Source organism: Balaenoptera physalus (genome assembly GCF_965194825.1).
Source record: "Balaenoptera physalus genome assembly, chromosome: 7".
In the NCBI taxonomy this organism is placed as follows: domain Eukaryota; kingdom Metazoa; phylum Chordata; class Mammalia; order Artiodactyla; family Balaenopteridae; genus Balaenoptera; species Balaenoptera physalus.
Genome location: NC_138886.1, coordinates 89,741,944 through 89,761,139, shown reverse-complemented (window position 1 = coordinate 89,761,139; position 19,196 = coordinate 89,741,944). Strand labels below are relative to the sequence as shown.

The following is a 19,196-nucleotide window of genomic DNA, read 5'->3' as shown; positions in this document are numbered from 1 at the left end:
CTGGGGCTGACCCTGTGGGCTCTTGGCTTCCCGAGTCCAACCCAAGACCCAGGTCCTGCTCAGGCCGCCTTCTCAGACCCCTGTGGGCCTGGGCCTCACCCCTCCATGTGGGCTACCTGCCCCAGATGACCCCTGCTGTGTCCCCCAGTGCCCACGTCCAGATATCCCCCGCCACGTGTTCCCTTCCCTCCCTCCCTGGCCGCCTTCCACTGCTTCTCTCCAGAGCTCCCTACCTTGAACCCCTTCTGCCATCCCCTGCCTGGGTGTTGTTGGTCCCCACACCTGCCCCTGCCCATCTTCCCTCCTTCCCTAGCCTTCAGCCCCAGGTGGCGAGGATGGACAGGGCCCACTGGGCTGCTCTGTTACCCGAGCCCTGGGCCATGGAGGGGCGCCAGCCAAATGCCTCATAATACCTAGTACCAGCATGTGTTAATTTGATTCCTCTTAGCAGCTCCAGGAGGTGGGCTGCTGCCCCTGCTTTTCTGATGAAGAATCTAAGACTGAAAGGAGAGATCACTCAGCCAGGAAAGGGGGACCCAGTGCATGAGAGGCTCCACCACCATCTTCATTCCCTTCCTGTGACATGTCCCAAGGAGATACCCCCTCCCCCATCATCCCCCTTGTCTCTGTCCAGTCACCAGAGCCAACACCCAGATCCTGGGCCCTCGAGGCCCCTCAGACTACTATCCTGGAAATGGAGCCCCTCCCCCCTGGGAGGCGATGACCTGCGCTTGGCGGGTCTGGGGAGGGTTCAGTTGACACAGATGTGGTCAGAGCCTAGAAATAAGTACAAAGTCTTGTCCCTGATCCCAGGTGGAGACGAGGTTGAGACAGAAAAAAAAGAGTCCACAAAAACTTCTAGAACTTTTAGAGATGAAAAATGTAATTGTGCCATCTGAAGTCTTGGGCTCTGGCTCCTCACACCTTCCCCCAACAGCCTGGGGTTTGGCCATACCCAGCACCTTGTCCTCCTCAGAGCTGAGCCCCTGTATTTGTCTTGGGGACATGGGCCTGTCCCCTTGACCAGGGTGTTTGTACCTATCTGTCTCACCTGCCGGCCTCAGGCTTAGGATCTTGTCATGGAAATGTCCCTCGTGGACACAAGAGGGTGAGTGTACATGTCCAAGAGGGTGCTCTGCCTTTGGCTCTGGGGGCCCTGTGAGCCAAGTCCCCAGTGCCTACTACCCTCCTGCAGGCTGTGGTTGTCTGGCACCTGTCTTTTATGTGGACCCGTGTCACCACCCTCATTACTGATGAGGAAGCTGAAGCTCAGAGCCCAGGACCACACAGCTGCCAAGAGTGCCCTCCCCACGCGTGTGCACGTGCACACACAGGCATACACACATACACGAAAAGTGTGCACATGTACACGTGCACAATGCTCAGATACACACGTCCACCGCACTAGCCATGGGCTGCCGGGGCCTGGGCCTGGCCCCTGATGGGTTCCTCTCCCCATTGCCCCCATCCCATCAGCTCCTCCCTCTCCAGCCTCTTTGGGGAAACAGAAGTATGTTTGTCAACCCAAGAATCATCACGAGCTTGCATTTTCCATAGGGGGTTTCTGGAGGAACCCACAGCCTGACTCCAGGAATGACGCTACCATTGGGCCCCCAGGAAGGGTTCCACTCCCAGGTTTTAGTCTCTCAGAGCATGTGGGAAGGAGACAAGATGGGAGGCAGAGGAATCAGCTTCAGGACATGGTCTCTGGCTGATTCATTCAGCCAGCTTGTGGGCTAGTTCACTCATTTGCATGCCCAGCCATTAAAGTGAGGGCCAGGGCAAGGGAGAGCCAGGCATAAGAGCTCTCCTTTCTACCCTGAAGCCCGGGACAGTGCAGCTTCCCACTCGCTCCTCCACCTCTGCACTGCAGGCTGTGGGTGTGTGTCTCCAAATTCTGAGCCTTAGTTTACCCATCTGTAAAAAGGGACACAACCTTGGGACCCCTCCTTGAGCATGGTTATCCTGAGCTGGATAGCACTGCTCCAAGTACTGTTCTCTGGAAATTGCTTCATGAATTTACCACTTTGCTGGAAGGCACAGCTAATGCGTGTTCTCTCTGGGACAGACTCCCATTGGGTGAAAGGAGTGCAGTTGCCAGTGGTCAGCGGGGAGGACACAGGTGCCACCCTGAGCTGAATGGGCTGAACGGATCCCCCAATGGCTGTGAAGGTTCCTCTTGATCTTGTTCAGAGTCCAGGGTTAGGGATGCTGTGAACGTGCCCACTCCCTTCCATCCTCAGGGCTGTGAACGTGCACCGCCGTACTCCAGATCTCTTGCAGACAGATCCCCATGTAAACTGGCTCTTATTGCAGCAGAGACTGACTGGAGGCCACCTTTCCGGTTGGCCAGCCAGACCAGGGGACTAGTCCCTGCACCTGCTCTGGACTCTGAGCTCAGAAGGTGGCAGGGGTTCTTGAGGTCAGCAGACTCCTGAGGCCCAGCCCAGCATGTCCTGTCCAGTCTGCAGCCCCTCCACCCACTGTGAGCGAGCGAGATTCTGATTCCGAGGGTAATTGCTTCCTGGGCAGATGCCTGGGGTATTTTTGATGCTTGTCCTGCTCTCTGACAGACACGCTTGGGTAAAAGTGACACATGCCTGGTGAAAGTGACAGACACAACTAGGTAAAGGGCACTACTGGGTGAAGGTGACAGACACCTGACTGTAGGTGATAGAGACATCTGGGCAAAAGTAAATGAGACCACTGTGGCCCCGCAGTCCTGTGGCAGGGAAGGCCTGGGTACTGTCCACCCCCTGAGACCTGTGAGGCCCTGTGGCAGGGTTCCATCCCCTGAGCGAGGGGCAGTGAGTGCCTGTCCCAGGTCTCAGGACCCGTCTGGTGAGCTGTGATAGTCCAGGACACCTATTCCCTTGGCCCGAGCTGGGCTACTTCTTGAGACTGCTGACTTTCTCCTTCCATCCATGACCTACCAAGGCCTTGCCCTGGAGGTCCAAAGCAGCCCCCGAGCTCAGGCTGTTCTTGGACCCTTCCGTGGATCCCTACCTCAACGGCCCCTTCCCCGACTGTGCCTGGACTCCATGCCTGCAGCTGAAGTCTGCAACAACAGCCCAGACCAGCAGCCAGGCCCCTCTCCCATCTGCCTGCCCCTGGCTGGTTGCTGCCATGCAATGCCTCCACTCCTGGGCTGGGACTGAGGGAGGTAGAACAATGGGGCATCCATGTCTAGGCACAGTACCTCCCTGCATGAGGCCATGCCCTGCCAACCACCTTGTCAGTCAGTGACCATGACCTGGAATGAATTAAGTTCATCAGGGTGTGAAAGACACCATGGGCCACCGTCTCCCCTGCTGGCCCCCTGACCCTCTGTCCCCTGTCCCCACCTCCATACCTCAACAACTGGAACTGCCCATGATCCACGCCTCTGCACCTTTGCACATGCTATTCCCTCGGCTGGAACACTCTTTACTAACCATCCGCCCTCCACCCCCCATCTACTCAACCTGGGTCTTTGGTAAAATGCCATCTCCACCAGGAAAGTCCCCCCAGAACTCTAGTAAGAAAAGAGTGGTTCCTCATCCTGGCTACCACAGTGCTGGGATGACTCCCATCTCCAGTCTGCCTGGGGTGGGGAAGAACTCCCATGTGTAGGGAGAGGAATGAGGGAGGGTGTGAGGAGGATGGGAGGGACGGAAGTGATGCAGGCATTTGGGAGAAGTGTGTCTGTGAAGAAGAAGGCGTGTGTGTGAAGAGTAGTGGTCCTGTGATGGAGGGAGTTAGGGCCCTAGATACTCTTGCCAGCAGTGATGTGGTTCAGGCCGGATGAGGTCACAGGATGGTGTTTGTGGAACCAGAAATGCAACTGCAATTTGCACAATGCAGGGTTTCCCTCTGGGGGGAGGGCACAGGGTCCAGGTTGGGGTGCTGACACTGTTGGAATCCGGGGTTGTTATATCCAGTTCTCGCCAGGTCAGTGCTTTGTGGACTATCTCAGAGAAGATACTGCTCACCCTGTGCCCCCAAAACCTCTGCATAAACCCCAGGCCTGACCAAGCCCTGGGTCAGGTCCCTGCTGTATGGGCTCTGGGACCCCAGTCTTGTAGACTGGATGGGGGTTTGGGAGCACGGAGCAGGGGCCCTTCCTCATCGCTGGCCATGTGGCAGCTGGGACCTCAATTCTTATTCCACCCAGAGGCAGGACTGGAGCCCCATCTCCCCTCTGAGGACACCAAGGGCTGGGGCAGGGCCTGGGGGGCATTGCTGCCATGGGGCATCTTCCCTGGGCCACACACAGATCCAGCAGCTTAGCTTAGTTTCCCCTGAAATAAATACTTGAGAGAAAAGGAAGAAAAATGTTAAAACATTCAGCTCCTTGATTTTTATAAATAATGTGGTGAGAAAAGAGGAATTAAGTTCAATTAAAGGCAGGTGGGAGAGAAGGCACCTAAGAGGGGAGGGAAATGGGTAGGTGGGTGTGGCAGGTGTGGGAAGGAGGAATGACCCAATCCTGCAGCAAAAGTCCACCTTCTTGGTCCACTGGCCCCCATCCCATCCTGGCCTACCTTCCTCAGAGCCCCCTGACTCACCCTGTCCTCCCCCCACCCAGGTCAAGTGGGCCATGGCCTTGAAGGGTGGACAGTGGGGATGGAGAGTCAGGGAAGGAGAACGTGTAGAGTGAAACGGACCTAGAATACTCCCAGGGTTTGAGCCAGGCGGGAATAAACTGTGGTGTCCTCAGACATGCAGGGGACATGAGAAATGAGGAGACAAGAACAAGGGTTCCCGGAGGGACAGAGGGGTCCTGTTTGGGCGTCCACTGGCACAGAGCTACTTCCTCATCTGGTGACTCTGCCAGGGGTGACCTGGGGATGACTCATCTATCCCTACCCCTATCTATCATCTATCTGTCTATCTATCTAGCTATCATCTAGCTATCTATCATCTATCTATCATCTATCCATCTGTCCATCAATCTATCATCTTTTCGTCATCCATCCATCAGCCATCATCTCTCTATCTTTTACAGTAAGAAGGTTAAGCACACAGTCCCCCCAGAGCTTGCTCAACAAGCTCTGCATGACTGCCCCCTCCCCTGCACTGACCACCCCACACTCCTTCAAAGCCAGCCCCAGCTCACGTGGCCTCAGGGCTCGTGCACCACAGCCTGTCTTTTCCTGGGGCTCCCTCCCGGTCCTGGGTCCTAGAGCATCGGTCTTGAGAGCTCCCCAGCTCTCGACTTCCCTGTGTGTCCCTCTGTGGAGTCCTCCAACTTGGCACGTATGTTTCCTTGTTTCTTACTCCTTAAGGGTCTCTGCCATCCCCAGGGAGGACAGAGAAGTGTCCCCGGGTGGGGCAGCTGCATGGTAGGGCAGAGGGGGTAGTTAACAAGCAGTGGATGTGCTAGGGTCTAGGAGGACTCCCTGAGGGTTGTCACACCCCCCTGGGTCTGGCTTGGCCCTGACTCGCTCTCTGGGCCTCGGTTTTCTGTCCATCCCTTGGCCACTGTGACACATGCACAAGGCTTGGAACTCGAGGAGGAGTGAATCTATTGCAGATATTTACTAAGTACCTACTGTATGTCAGACACAGTGCTGGGGACGTAGGCTGTGGGTGGTTGCAACCGGTGGGAGAGCCAGGTCAGACCAAATAGAAGTGCAAGTATGAGTAGGGGTCCACCTCCTCCCCCAGCTCAGGCAGAGTTCCCTCAGCCTTCAGGGAGTTGGTGGGCAGGACCCTCCTTCTCAGGGAGCAGCCCTGGTCTTGGGCCAGACGGTGCAAGGGTAGTCAGGGCTCAGATATGGGCCCCAGGGGGACACTGTGGGCAGTGACGCTAGCCAATGGCACCAAAGGCAGAGTAAACCCAAATGGCCCACCATGACAGTGACCAGCAGTGGTGGTCAGGAGGGCCAGTGGGGAAGACCTCAGGGCACAGCCCTGACCCTAGAGGGCAGCAGCACATGCCATGGACCTGAGACAGGAATACATCTGGAGTGAGGGTCAGGGGGCTGGAACTGTAGAGACATGAGCCTGGGTGCTGGTGGGTGGGCAGGTGGGGGGCTGTCATGTGTACCTGTTGCGGGAGCAGCTGGGGCAGGGGCTGTAGGGGGCTGGGATGCACAGACCCACCCTCTGTCATGCCCTGTCCCCAATGCCCCTAGCACCCGTGGAGGCCAGCCTGGCTTGGTGACCGGGGACCCAGTCCAGCCATCTGGGGCTTAACCTCTGGCCACATCTGGGCCAGCTTCCTGTCCTGGCCAAAGGAGGAACTAGGCCATCTGTTGGCCACGTCCATGGTCCACACAGGCTGGCATCCGTCTGGTATGGCTGCCAGCCAGCCCACACCACAGGCCACAGACTGCTTCAGGCTACACCAGGCATGTAGGGCTGGGCAGCATCCACTTGTGCTGGGCCCTGGGCAGGGCTGGACCTGGGGGCATGGGCCCGGACACCATTCTGGACCCACCATGAGGGCCAGGTGGAAGGGGAGGTTCACAGCCGGGAGCCTGACCTCTGCTGCTTCCTGGCAATAACAAGACAGCCAAGGTAAGATGTGCTCATAGTGAGCGGCAGGAGGGGTGGTCCTCTGTACCACTTGCTCCCAGGGCCCAGTCACCTGCACAGCTCTGCATCTGACCCCTCTGGCTGGGGTGGCCCAGGTTCATTGGATCCTCTGGGAACATGTGTCCACCCACTGCCTACCTGCTGGTCTTGCTTCTTCATGGACCTCATCCCATGTGTGGATCACCTTTAAAAACCTTCTTTATGGGACATTCAGACACTCAGAAGAGCAGAGAGCTGGCCCCGTGGCCCCAGCTCTGCAGCCACTAGCACTTTCAATCTTATTTCATCCATTTCACTATGTTTTTTCCTGGATTATTTATTTTAAAGTAAAGCCCAGGATTAGATCATCTCACCCATAAGCACTCCTGTTTATCAATCACTTTGTGCAGAGTTGAATTTTCAGCCCCACAGAAGAGTCTGTGGGGTCACCTGACTGTCTTAAGGGAACAAGGTGTTGGAGCTGCCCCAGGCTCAGAGTAGAGAGGGCAACAGAAGTGATGGGGGAGGGGCCTTGGGAGCTCCTAGGGGCTGCATCCCCACCTGGGGCTCCAGTTGCTTGGAGGGGATTCTCAGGTATCCCACCTGGAGAGGACCAAGTAAGGGCATTGCTGCCTCAAGGAGATGAGGGGGGTGGGGCCAGCAGGAGTCAGAAAGGAGGTGACAAGGGGGCAGAGAGTGAGGGCTCAGGCCCTAGAGGCCACAGGGTGGACTGAGGGAGCTGGAGGGCCCAGCCAGGTGAGATGTGGCCCCATGGCCCCCCGAGACAGCACCTGGCCCTTGTTGGTGCCTCTGCAGGGTCGAGGCTTGCTCAGCACCAGCCCCACTCTCCTCGGTCCCCTCGGCCTGATTGACCAGCAGTGCCCAGCACTACCACAAGGTGAGCCAGTACTGTGGGTACAGAAGGGACCTGTGTGGGCATGCAAACTGCAGGAAACGTGGGAGTGCTGGAACTTCCCATGAGGGTCTGGTCAGGGGTCACCAGGCTGAGTGCCCCGAGGACACATGGGGGTGATGTCTGCAGATGCCAACAGAGGCTGCTCCCCACAAAGGTCACAGGCTTGTGGGGAGAGAGAGAGGAGGCCTGCACAGGCTGGTGCTGTGAGGGACAGGGTGCAGCACCCAGGCCTGGGGGAGGGGAGGATGGCACTGGGAGCCACACGAGGAGAAGCATCAGCTTTACTGGTTACTTGTACTTAGAAAAGTGGGGGCTCAGACCGCCAAGGAGGGGCTAGGGCCCTGCCGAGTCACTGCTGGTGGAGGGTGTGAGGCCTGAGTCAGTGGCCACGGTGGGGGTCCCACAGGGTCACTGGTGGTCTACAGTCCTGGGTCAGGAAGTGCAGAGGTCATGGGTCACTCAGGGTGGGCAGCACACAAGGCCAGGACACTGCTGCACCGGCAGAGGGCAGGCATCTCCTCATCCCTCTGGAAATGTCCTGAGACGGCGCCAGCCTCTTGCCCCCCCATCCTTGGGCCTGCTGCATGTCCACGGCAGCGACGACCCTTGCTGAGGACTCTACAGTTCTGTCTTCTGGGCCTCACCGCGCCATGCTCCAGGAGGAGGAGCAGCTGAGGATGGAGCAGGCCCTGTGCTGGCCAGAGTGGCCTGACCGTGTGTGGCTTGTTTGGATGCAGTCCAGTGGGGCCAGCCTGGGCTATGGCGGTTTGGGGGAATGTGCGCACAGGAGGGTGGGCCTCAAGGGCAAGGCGCCTCCTGGGTCTAGGCAGCTGCGGCCAGGCACGATCCGGGGGCATCTGCAAAGAAGGCAGAGGAGAGGCATGAGGGTCGCCAAGGCCAGAGGGGCCTCCAGTTCTGTTCTGGTGACCCTGCCTCAGTGTTGTGTCTGGCAACCAGCCCACAAATGTTGGGGTCACTCCGACTCTGGAATCAGACAGCCCAATTCTGACCTGGGAGAGCCACAGTTTCCCCTCCTGGGTCACTGTCAGGATTTAAAAGCCTGGTCCCAGCACACTCTGATAGGGGGCCTCTGAGAGCAGGGGCCGGCGGGTGGACATGTGCCGTGGGGCCCACAAGGTCTCCTTGCTAGGCTGATGCTTGGGGAGAGTCAGGACTGTGTCTGGGGCACACAAGCAGGTGATTAATAAGTGGCCCAGTCGTCATGCAATGAGTGAGGGAGCAGGCTGGCATCCAGAGGGCTCCATGGGGGACAGACTTAACAACAAACTGGTGCCAGCAGCTGGGCAGTGAATCGGATGCCAGGTGGGGCCAATAGCAATGGCATGGGCAAGTGGAGGCCAGATGCTCACAATGGGGCCACACAAAGGCCCTGCTCTCAGCATCTTACCTCATTGTCCACTTGGTCAATCTGTAAAGTTTTCCAGTATGCCTCTGACACATAGGTGCTTGCTGTGTAGGGACAGTCTCCTGTCCACTCTTCTGTGCTAGTGGAAGGACAGTTGTCTGTTTGTGGCACCCACCTCTCCTCTGGGGCAGGCCCGAGGACTGCTGGACCCAAGGGTGGGTGGACCTGTGTTGTGCAGCCCTGGCCAGGGCTCCAGACTCTGGACACATGACACACGCCAGACCTGCTGACCTTCTGCATCTGCCCTCATGACGATCAGGGTTGCCTGTGTCTGAGCCCCCATGAACCATCCTATAGTAGGGGCTTGCTGAGTGTGTTATGAGGGTCACTCGACTTCCTTGTGGCTCCTGCTCCCAAGTGGGGTGACCCTGGGCAGGCGCTGGGTCTCTCCGAGCGAGGACAGTGGGCTGAGTGTGGTGTGGGGGTGCAAACGGCCAGGGGCGCCCACCCTGCAAGGCCCAGTTGAGGGCAGATGCAGTCACAGGGGCTCTGCATGCAAGACCCTGAGTCCCCCACGCTGGGTCAGTGGCCCAGTGGGGTGAGCGGGTGGGCTCGTGGTGGAGTAGACCCTGCCGGGGCCGGCCCTGACAGCTCACCTGAGCCTCTACTGCCGGGGTGCCATGTCCATTGTGGGCTTCTGGACGCCAAAGGCAGTGATGAAGATGTTGACCACGACGATGATGAAGACCAGGCCTGTGGCCAGATTGTTGAGGAAGTCCAGCTTGGCATGCTTGGCAGGGTTGTTGAGGTCATACCTGACTGTGGGCGAGAGGGAGCAGACACTGCCCAGGGCTGTGCGACACCAAGGGGCCCTCTTCTGTCCCCCAGAGAGAGACATGGCTGCCTTAATACATTACAGACAATGGGCTCTGGCCTGGGCAGTCTGGTATCTGTGGCCTGACCACTGCATCCCCCCTTGTTCAGTGAACAGAAGCTCAGAGGGGCCTGGTGCCTGGTCACGAAGTGGAAGGCATGGAGGCCCAAGGCCCAGGCTTGGATTTTAAGGCACAATGTGCTGAACATGCACAGGCAAGCACCTTTCTGAGTGCTGGTGCATGATAATCTAGCCATCCTCACACCTACCCAAGGCTGTCCTTATGTCCACTTTCTAGGCAAGGAAACAGAGGCCCAAGAGGTCATGTAACCTGCCTGGGTCACACAGCCAGGCAGAGGTTGGGGGGAGCCCAAAGCTCTCGCTGCTCCTAGCCCTGACCCTCACCTTGGGGGCAGGACTACCACCTAGTCCCTACAGACCGCCATAAGGTCTAGAGGGTACACAGTAGGTGCCCAGTACATATCAACTCTTAGTATGGTTATGACATTTTCCTGTGTCCTCAGCTTGGGTGAGTGGAAAGATGGAGACATGGGGGTCCCTCTGGGGGCCACGATGGGAGCTACATTTTGGACCACGTGCCTAGTGAGAAGGGCCGGGGCTCCCGTGCAGCTCTGTGAGGGCCTGGAAAACACTCAGTGGGGTAAGTGACGCATCCCAGGGTGCGTGCAGGCAGAATCAGCTGACCGTGGGGCAGGGGTACCCCAGGGCCCTCCCACTGCTGGGGCCCCCTGCCCAGGCACGCACCAAGGAAGATGAGCAGCACGCCCACACCAATCTGCAGCATGAGGGAGACGGAGATGAGGACCACCAGGGGGATGAAGAAGGCGAAGCCAGGGCCCTGCTCGATGACAGCCTTCAGCTGGGAGGCGTTGGCCAACAGTAGTGCGATGTCCAGCATGCTCTCTGCCGCACTCTTCTTATTGGCATAATGGTTCATGTTGATGGGCCGGTTCCTGCCCCAGCGGGGTGGCTGCAGGGAGGGGGGTGGTCAGCCCGGGCTCTGCGGCAGGGGGCTGCAGGCCTGGGCCCACCCTGGTGTCCCCCCCTTTGAGCCTGGTCTCCTTCCCAGGGATGTGGGGGTTCATCGGATCAGCAGGTGAGGGCCCAGATGAGGGCTCGAAAGGGAAGTGCTTATTAATAGAACAAGAGGCCCAGAGAAGGCTGTGCAGCCCCTGCAAGACCCACCCTACGAATCAAGTCCTGGAAGAGAAAGGAAACAAAACACAACCTTAGCACACACTCAGGTTTTAGATGGGAAAATGCCGCCAATTGTCTGCCTGCCATGGGCGGGGCCGTCTGGTAGCCTTCCCTGCATGCCCCTGCCTGCCCTCCTCTCCAGGAGGTGATTGGTGCCAGGGCGGGAAATGACGTGACGGCAGCTGGATCCCAGATTCCTGCATACTCGCCCAGACCTGAAACAAGTCTTCCTGGGATGGCCGATCCACCCAGGCCATCTCCCAGCTGTGCAGTCACACAGCAGGTGCTCGATAGATGCCTCTGCATTCTACAATGCAACTGAGCTTAGCTTCTTCCTTAATTTTTATTAAAAAAAATTTTAAACCACTTTACTGAGGTGTGATTGACACATAAAAAGCTGTACATAATAAATGTGAACAACTTGAAGAGTTTGGAGCTAAATGTGTACCGTGACACCATCACCACATCCAGGCCACCACACATCCAGAGTCTTCTCCTGACCCTTTATTATTAGTATTTGTGATAATACTAATATCACCCTTAGAGTGCTGTACTGGTCACGACATGCTGCACAGTCGATCTCCAGGGCTCATTCTGCCTTCATGTTCACGTTGATAAAACAGGAACACAAGTTCTGATACCTCTTCCCTCACTTCTGCCTGAGAACATCCCCAGTCCTCAAGGCCAGGGCCCCTGTCACTCCCAAGTGCCCTCCATGCCCCAAGGCCCCACCCAGAGCTGACTCCCCCTGTTGGATAGGCTCTTCTCTCCTGGGGCAGGAGTGGGGAGGGTAGTTAGGCAGGAGAAGGCCTGCCTCCGAGGCTGGAGTCCAGGCCACAAAGACCCCTCCCAGGACTGGAGTTTACCTCTTGGGGCAGCTGTTTCACTTGAAGCCAGCTCTAAGCTGCCAGGCCTCCTCTTTGTATCCAGCCCATCTGCCCTCCTCAAGCTGCCCCTGGCCAGGCCCCTCCCCAACCTCCCAGGACAAACCTGTACCCCTCAGCCCTGGCCACTTGTCCACAGGAATCCCTGAGCCACTAGGCCTCCTGGGGCCATTCAGATCTTGTTTCTAGAGTCATGAAAGATGCAGGGATGGGAGGTGGGGGTTCTGAGGAGGGCAAGCCTCTACTTTCTGCAGCTGGAGATATTTCACCATGGAAATTACAGAACTACAGAAGGGCGGGGTCTTCATTTTTACATTATGTCTTTTAAATTTAATCTACAATAACATGCCCAGGAGGGAGGACGGGAAAGTAGGTGGCTCTGCTATGTCCTGCTTTCCCTCAGTGTCAGTTGTTCTTAAGTAGCAAATCCACTTGGTTTAAAATTCTAGACCCAAGAGCCCCCAGGGAAAGCCTCCTCCGCTGGACCCAGGGCCCTGGCCTACTCTTTGGGAAATTCCATGTGCAGCCTGGGGTCTCCTCTTTCTTTCTTCAAGTCTCCCCTTTGCCTCTCCATGCCAGGCCTACAGCTGCACTCACATCTGGGTGGGCCACACCCCCAGACCAAGAACACCCAAGGCACACTACTCCTCCCCAGGGTCTGTGCCCCACCCCGCCTCAAAAGCACCAGGCTGTCTCCCAGCTCTGCTCTTGCAAAGCGGCCCAGCTGGCCATGCTTCGCCATGTGTGTGCTCCTCTGGGTGCGGGCATCCTGGAGACACTGGCCCGCTGGCCATGTGCCCCGATGTTTCATAAACCAGAAGTGCCAAAATGTCTTCCACACACACGTAAGTACCTAATACACATCTCAAGCACAATACATATATGTGTGTAAGCATACACAAACATGTATACACAGTACACATGCACACATATGAGCACACATGCACACACATGTATACATACATGTACGCACATATACAATACATATGTATATATGCATTAACAAACACACATACACACACATATGTACACATCCAGGCTAACTGTGGAGGCTTCTGAGGAGGAGGGAGAATTCTTTTTTATTCTGAGCTCTCTTGAACTGTTTAAATATTTTATGCCCATGCAGCCACGTGCACGTTCAAATACAGAATGACACCATCAGCAGCAGTGCCCCCAGAACAGGGTGCCTGTGCCCCGCTGTTCTCCACCTTGGGTGCCCAGGGCACAGTCCATCATCTTACTCACCCTTTAGCTAGGTGCTTTCCTCCAGGGAGTTCCCCCCTGTCCTCACACTCCACTTACCAAGGGTAAACTGAGGCTATATGGGGAGGAACCCTGCCCAAAGCCAATGGCAAGTGAGGGTTGCACTGGGATTTGAACCTAGGTCCCAGGGCTCAGAAGCCCTGAGAGCTGACACCACAGTCCCCTTGGGCTCTGCAGTGGGGGTCTGGGGTCTGGGTCACCTGTGAGCCTGAGTGCTCAGAAGTCCCCAGCCCCTGGCTCTAGCTGAGTGACCTCAGGATAGCCAGCCCCCTCTGGGGTTCAGTCTCCCATGTGTGCAACAGGGCCACGGAGCAAACATGCCGGGAGGTTCTGGGGGGTCTGGCCACTGTCTCAGGGCCCCAGTTAGCAAGCAAGGGCCCCAGGCCATGTGCCCCTCCTGATACAGGGCACTTCCTGCCCATATGGCCATCTGCTTCCTGTTCAACCTGTGCAGTGATAAGGAGTGCTGGCCAGAGGCTGCAGGCCAGGGGGCTGGTGGGGGGAGCTCTGGTCAAGCCCCAGCTCACTATAGCCTGGCAGTGTAGCCTTGACAACATGCTCCCCCTCACTGGGCTTTAGCTTCCCCATTTGTACACCCCAGGCCACAGTCTGGGAAGCTCTACAACCCACCAAGTGCCCCCACTAACACTGAGAAAGAGCACTGTTCTCCCATTCTACAGAGTGGGAGACTAAGGCTCAGGGGGGCTCACCCAGGGCCACTGTGAGGGAGGGGCAGATCAGAATTTGAACCAGCCTATCCACCTCAGAGCTTAGGACCACCCAGGACATGGCACAGCTTCATGTCCACCCTGGTCAGGGGGCCCAGGAGGTTTGTGTGGTAGGGGCTTGGGTGGGGAGGAGGCTGCAGGGCTGATCCCCTTCTCCCATGCCTGACCTTGGTGTCCTAGGCCTTCTGCGGAGGGGCTTTGAGCTGTGGAGGGAGCTCTGGGCCCTAGAGGTGACTGCTGCACAGGTGAATCCCAGGGAGGCTGCTATCTTGAGAAGGTCACTGGGGCTGGGGGGGCGGTCAGAGCCCACCTCTCACAGGTGCGGAGCTCTATGGGCCTGGACAGGCCACCTGCCCACCCAGCTGCCAGGAGCCATGCTGGGACCCTCTCACCGAGACCCCTGCCCATGACCTGGGCAGTGCAGGGAACAAATACCCAGTTTAACGTGTCCCTAGGGCCAAGAGGACTTCCCTGAAACCTCAAAGGCATCCCAGAAGCTGAGTAAGCTCAGGGCTGCCAGACTTTTCCCCCTAAAAGCCAGGAAGGAGCCTGTGGGGAGGGAGCTGGCTTTGGCAGTGGTGCCCACAGGGCTGGCTCCTTGAGCCCACTTTCTGTGGACAGAGGGTCTCATCTCAGCCATTGGTAGGCAGCTCGCAGGGACCCAGGCCACCTGGCCCAGGGTCACACTGCTGGGCAACCTCAGCTTGGACAGGGAGGGGAGTTGGGACAGAAGCGGGATTCAAAGCAGATCTGTGGTACTCAGAGAACCCAGTTTCAGCACAATGCATCCTCCAGTCCACCCTGGGCTTGGATGGGCTGCCCATGGCCTCCAGCTGGGCCCAGGAGGTCTGGCCCACCCCCAGCCTCCTGCCTGTATACTCTCTGCTCCCCTGGGAGACAAGGGCAGGCCAGGGCCGTGGCCCACTGAACCCCTGCAGGACCCCTCAGGGTTTTGGTTATGGACTTCTTCCAATCCTGCCTGCCCCAATTCTGCCACTGACTCCAAACCCCATGTACAAGTATGGAACAAGGAGCCCACATGGGAATTCCTGCCCACGCTCCCAGAGCCCAATTTCACATCTGTAGAACCAAGCTCCCAACAAATCTATGAGGCTCATCAGCTACCCTGGGAGGAGCTGGGGTGCAGGCCTTCCATCAGCACCTATCTTTTATCATCCCCATATCCTGCCACACCACGGATCAACAGAGTGACTGGTCTGTGCCTCGGTTTCCTCATCTATAAAATGGGCACATAAGGGGGAGTGAATGAAGGGCTCAGAGGCCCAGTGGCTGGTCAGAGCACAGCTGGTGCAGGGCAGGACTGGATGTTCCTCTTCCTCGCCACCCAGGCCTCACCACTTTGAAAGGTTACCTCCCAAACGAACTGTACCAATTTGTAATTAATTCCATTTAAAAAATCCATAACAAGGAAGAGAAAGTACTAGTCCCAGAAAATGCATGAGCTGAGTGAGACCCAGGGTGCACTGGAGGTCCAGCTCCAGATGCTGGGCTATCGCAGCCCCTCCTGCATAAGGCCCCTCCCCTTGGGCTCAGTGGGCAACAGTGGATGTGCGGGCTCTGGTGTCCTTGCCTCTGGTTGGGACCTGAGAACTGACTGAGTAGGATCTGTTGGGGCCTGGGGTGTCCCTTGTCTGACCCACTAGTGCGGGGCATAAGCTGTTATTGTGGCCACTGCCTGGACTCAGCATGAAGGCACCTGCTTCAGGTCACACTGGCTTACTCCTGCCCTGTCCCCATACCGTCAGCACCCAGCCAGCCCCGAGATGTCTCTTGCTCCATGTCTGAGTTCATGGCAGGAAGTTTCCTAGGGCGGGGGGCGGGGGGGTTTCCCTGCTGCAGCTGGGTTGGGCAGTCCCGCTTCCTGTGGACTCAGCAATGGCCAGCAGTAACCCCGCAGCCACGTCAGGGCTGCCTTTTGGAACATGGCCAAGACCCCACCAGCCTCGGGATCTGCCAGGAGAGCAGAAATGAGAAAAAGAGCAAACTTGGGACTTCCCTGGCGGTCCAGTGGTTAAAACTCCACGCTTCCAATGCAGGGGGCATGGGTTCGATCCTTGGTCGGGGAACTAAGATCCCATATGTCGTGCAGCATGGCCAAAAAAAAAGTTTAAGAGAAAAGGAGCAAACTTCCCCCAGCAGCTGAGGCTGTGCACGCACCCCTCCCTCCCAGGACTTGGCTTCCAAGCCCAACTGTGGCCCCAGGAGCCTCACTGCACCCTGTCCTGCCACCTCCCTGCTGTGTCCTCAGCTGGCTGTGGTCCCAGAGTCTGCTGCAGGGTCCAACGCAGCTGCCCCCTGAGATAAATCCCTGGGCATGACACAGTCAAGGGCCACATTTATTTTCACAATAAAATTGCTGTTTACTACTCCTTCTGCTGCCAGCCAAAAGTAAGCTGACTTAGTGAAGACTCCAACTCACTCCTGCGGGGCACCTGAGCAGACCGGCCTTGCATGGAGGCCATGGGGATACGGGGCACGTGGAGGGGGACATCTGCAGAGCTCCCCCACCACCCTGGCCCGACAGGGCTCATCTGCCCATGGATTACACATACAACTCTTCCCTGAGCCCAGCCACCCTGGGAGGTGAGTGATCCTGCCCACTTCACAGAGGAGGAAACTGAGGTTCAGAGAGGGTCTGCACTTGCCCAAGGCTACATGGCAGGGCGTCTCGAGACCGATGGGGGCTCTGGGCCTGGGCCTCCCACTCAGTCCTCTTGCAGCCAAGGACATAGTGGTGACCCAGCCCACACACCCTGCTGTCTGGGGCTCTTGCTTAAGTGGGGACACATCTGAAGATCCTGGGGTTTGCCCCTCCTCCCAGCAAGCCTTTCTACCCCTCCTCAAGCAGGAGCTTGGGGCTCAGATTCAGGCAGGGACTGCCGGGAGAAAAGGCTGTGGAAAAGCCAGGTGAGGTGCAGGGGGAGGGCCATGCCTGTCCACAGGGATTGCACCTGAGGGAAGGTGCTGCCCCTTCCAAACGCTGCCTGGGCTTCATCTTTGGGAGATGGTCTCATGTGGCAGGCAGGAATGTTAACAATGCTGTGTGCCCAGTTTCCTACAGCACTTCACACGCACTAACCCATTTAATCCTCACCATAACCCTCTGAGGGAGGCACTACTCTCACCCCATTTCACAAATGAGAAACTGAGACACAGAGTGATGTGCTCAAGAACACAGTGAGGCAGGTCCTGAGGGTGGGAAGGGGAAGGCGGAGGCTGGAGGGCAGTGTTGGGTGGGCCTGGGCCCCAGGCAGGGTGAGCAGAGCAGCCTTCAGTACTGACCATCTCTCCCAGAGCCTCGCTGCCTGTGACTGGAGCCACCCTGGAAGAATGTGTTCACTCTCACATGAGCTTCCAGCCCCTCCATGGGCCTCCATAGCTGGCAAGGTCTGACCTCCCATACCACCTCCAGCTCCCCAGCTCCAATGTATTGATACTTGGTGGTCCAGCCCCTGGGCCTTTCTCCCACTGTTCTCCCTGCCTGGGATGCCCTTCCCAGGCATAACCGTACCCCATTCCAGTCCTCCAGGGCTCAGTGCCAATGTCCCCACTGGTCAGGAAGCCTTCCTGGCCCCACTCCCACCTGCCTTCAGGACCAACCCCAGGGAGTTCAGCACTTTGGCCGTGGCTTCTCCATCTGGACGGGTCTCAGCTCTCAGACCGAGTGGTACAGGGCTGCAGCAACTGCAACTGGTCCCAAAGCCAATGAATGCAGTGATCCCTGAACACACCCGTCCTGCCTGCTGAGGGCCCGTTCCCCAGTGCAAGGCCTTGCTTGCCCCACATGTTCTCCCCCCATCCCCTAAACGTGGCCTGTTACCACAACATCGCCTAGGACTGGTCACCCACACCTGAGCAGGGCTGGTCTCTGCCCCAGTCAGGCGCTCATGGCCACCGTCCCTACCCCCATCCCGAGGGGGTCAGAAACTGAAAGAATGTCCAAAGTCAACAAGTTGGGAGGGCAGTGCTCAGGACTGCGCCACGAACAGAGGCCCTGGGGAAGTGCTAGTCCAAGGCAAAGCCAGTTAGGAACCGCTACTCTGGCCCTGCCAGTGGGACAGGACCCCAGGGAGGGAGGGTACCAGCTGTAATATGGGACCACTGCCAGGGCCTGCCCCATGCCCACAGCGCTTCCAGGCCAGCAGGGCAGGCTCTGAATAGAGCCTCTCATGCGGGTGGAGAGAGGAGAGGGGGCCACAGCGGCCCCAAGTTCCCCATTAGGGCACGCACAAGATTGTGCGGTCTCCGTGGACACCGTGGGTGACGTAACTGTCTGCCCGCTGCTGGCCTGGGGCCCAGAAGCCGAGATCCACTCCGCCCAGTCCGGGAGCGCATCGAACCGGAGGAGAGGCAAAGTTGGAGTGTGGTGTGGGAGCCGGGAAGGCAGGGGCCCGCGGGAAGTGGCGGGGGGAGGGAGGAAGGTGGCGCCCAGGCCCCTCGGCTGTGCAGCTCGGTGTGGGCGCTACCTGCCCCGGGCCACGTCCGGCATTCTGCCAACAGCCCACGCCCCCGCTCACCTTCCGGGGTGGCTGGAGCCCCAGGGCCACCGCTGGGGCCCCCGACCGCGCGGGTAGGGGGCGGAACGCACGGCGCGTGGCGACCACCGCCACCCTAAGGCCGCGGCGCGCAGCTGGTCGGCGCCCATAGGTCCCTGGGAGCCGCTGGCGCCGGGCTCAGAGAGGGCGGGCATCGGCCAAGGTCGCACAGCGGCACGGGGCTAGGGGTGCTTACCGAGGCGTCCGGGGAGCCAGGCGAGCCCGGGCGCACGTCGCCATTGAGCTCATACTCCTCGGGTCGCGAGTCCATGGTGCGGCGCTGGGGCAGCCTTGCTCCGGGCCTCAGGGAGGCCGGCGCCTCAGCCGCTGAGACCCTGCTGCGCGCCCGCCCCCTCCCCCCCGTCTGCCCGCCTCCCCGGCCCGCCCAGTGCACGCCACAGCCCTCAGACTCCGCCCCCAGGCCGGGTCTGGAGGCCCGGCTGGCTAGACTTAGACTACCGCTCTCCTTCGCCGCGTGGGCGTTAAGGGCCGCAGGACCCCGCGCTGCGTTTCGGCACTCTTAGGCCCCGGACCTCGCGTGTTCGTGGGTAAAGCACGTCGCCCTCTGTGCTCCTGTCGTGGACTCTTTTAATCCATAAAACGAGGACAAGAACCGGCCTTTCCCCGGCCGCTTCGCTAACTGCCGAACGAGCTGTGAAGGCGATTGGGCGCTCCCGCGGGTGTGGGTTTTTTTTTTTTTTTTTTTAACGGGGTGAGGCTCACCCCGGGGGCCCCACTGCAGGTCTCGCCAACACATCGTCCGCCCCGCACCCGGAACCTGAGTCAACGAGTCGTGTGGGTCTCACACCCTCTGAGCCTCGGCCTTCTCATCTAGGAAATGGGGGCATGAAGGCCTCCTACGCACTCACGAGGGGAGGGAGGGGGGAGGC

At 58.4% G+C, this 19,196-nt stretch overlaps 1 protein-coding gene across 7 annotated transcripts; it reads right to left on the bottom strand.

Moving 5' to 3' along the window:
• Positions 1-862: 862 nt before the first annotated feature.
• Positions 863-18,695, bottom strand: NINJ1 (ninjurin 1). 7 transcript variants are annotated; one of them, XM_082469934.1, is made up of 5 exons: positions 18,503-18,685; positions 10,864-10,878; positions 10,423-10,648; positions 9,440-9,602; positions 7,683-8,274 (listed from the first exon to the last, which is right to left on the bottom strand). In XM_082469934.1, the coding sequence occupies exons 1-4, from the start codon at positions 18,575-18,577 to the stop codon at positions 9,448-9,450; spliced, it is 471 nt and encodes a 156-aa protein (XP_082326060.1). In that variant the 5' UTR covers positions 18,578-18,685; the 3' UTR covers positions 7,683-8,274; positions 9,440-9,447. The 7 variants fall into 7 exon arrangements, 6 of the variants coding, with proteins under 6 accessions (XP_082326060.1, XP_082326061.1, XP_082326062.1 ...); XR_014265763.1 differs by lacking the exons at positions 7,683-8,274; positions 9,440-9,602 and adding an exon at positions 863-6,756 and having other exon boundaries at positions 10,154-10,648; positions 18,503-18,695; XM_082469935.1 differs by lacking the exon at positions 10,864-10,878 and having other exon boundaries at positions 18,503-18,683.
• Positions 18,696-19,196: the final 501 nt, after the last annotated feature.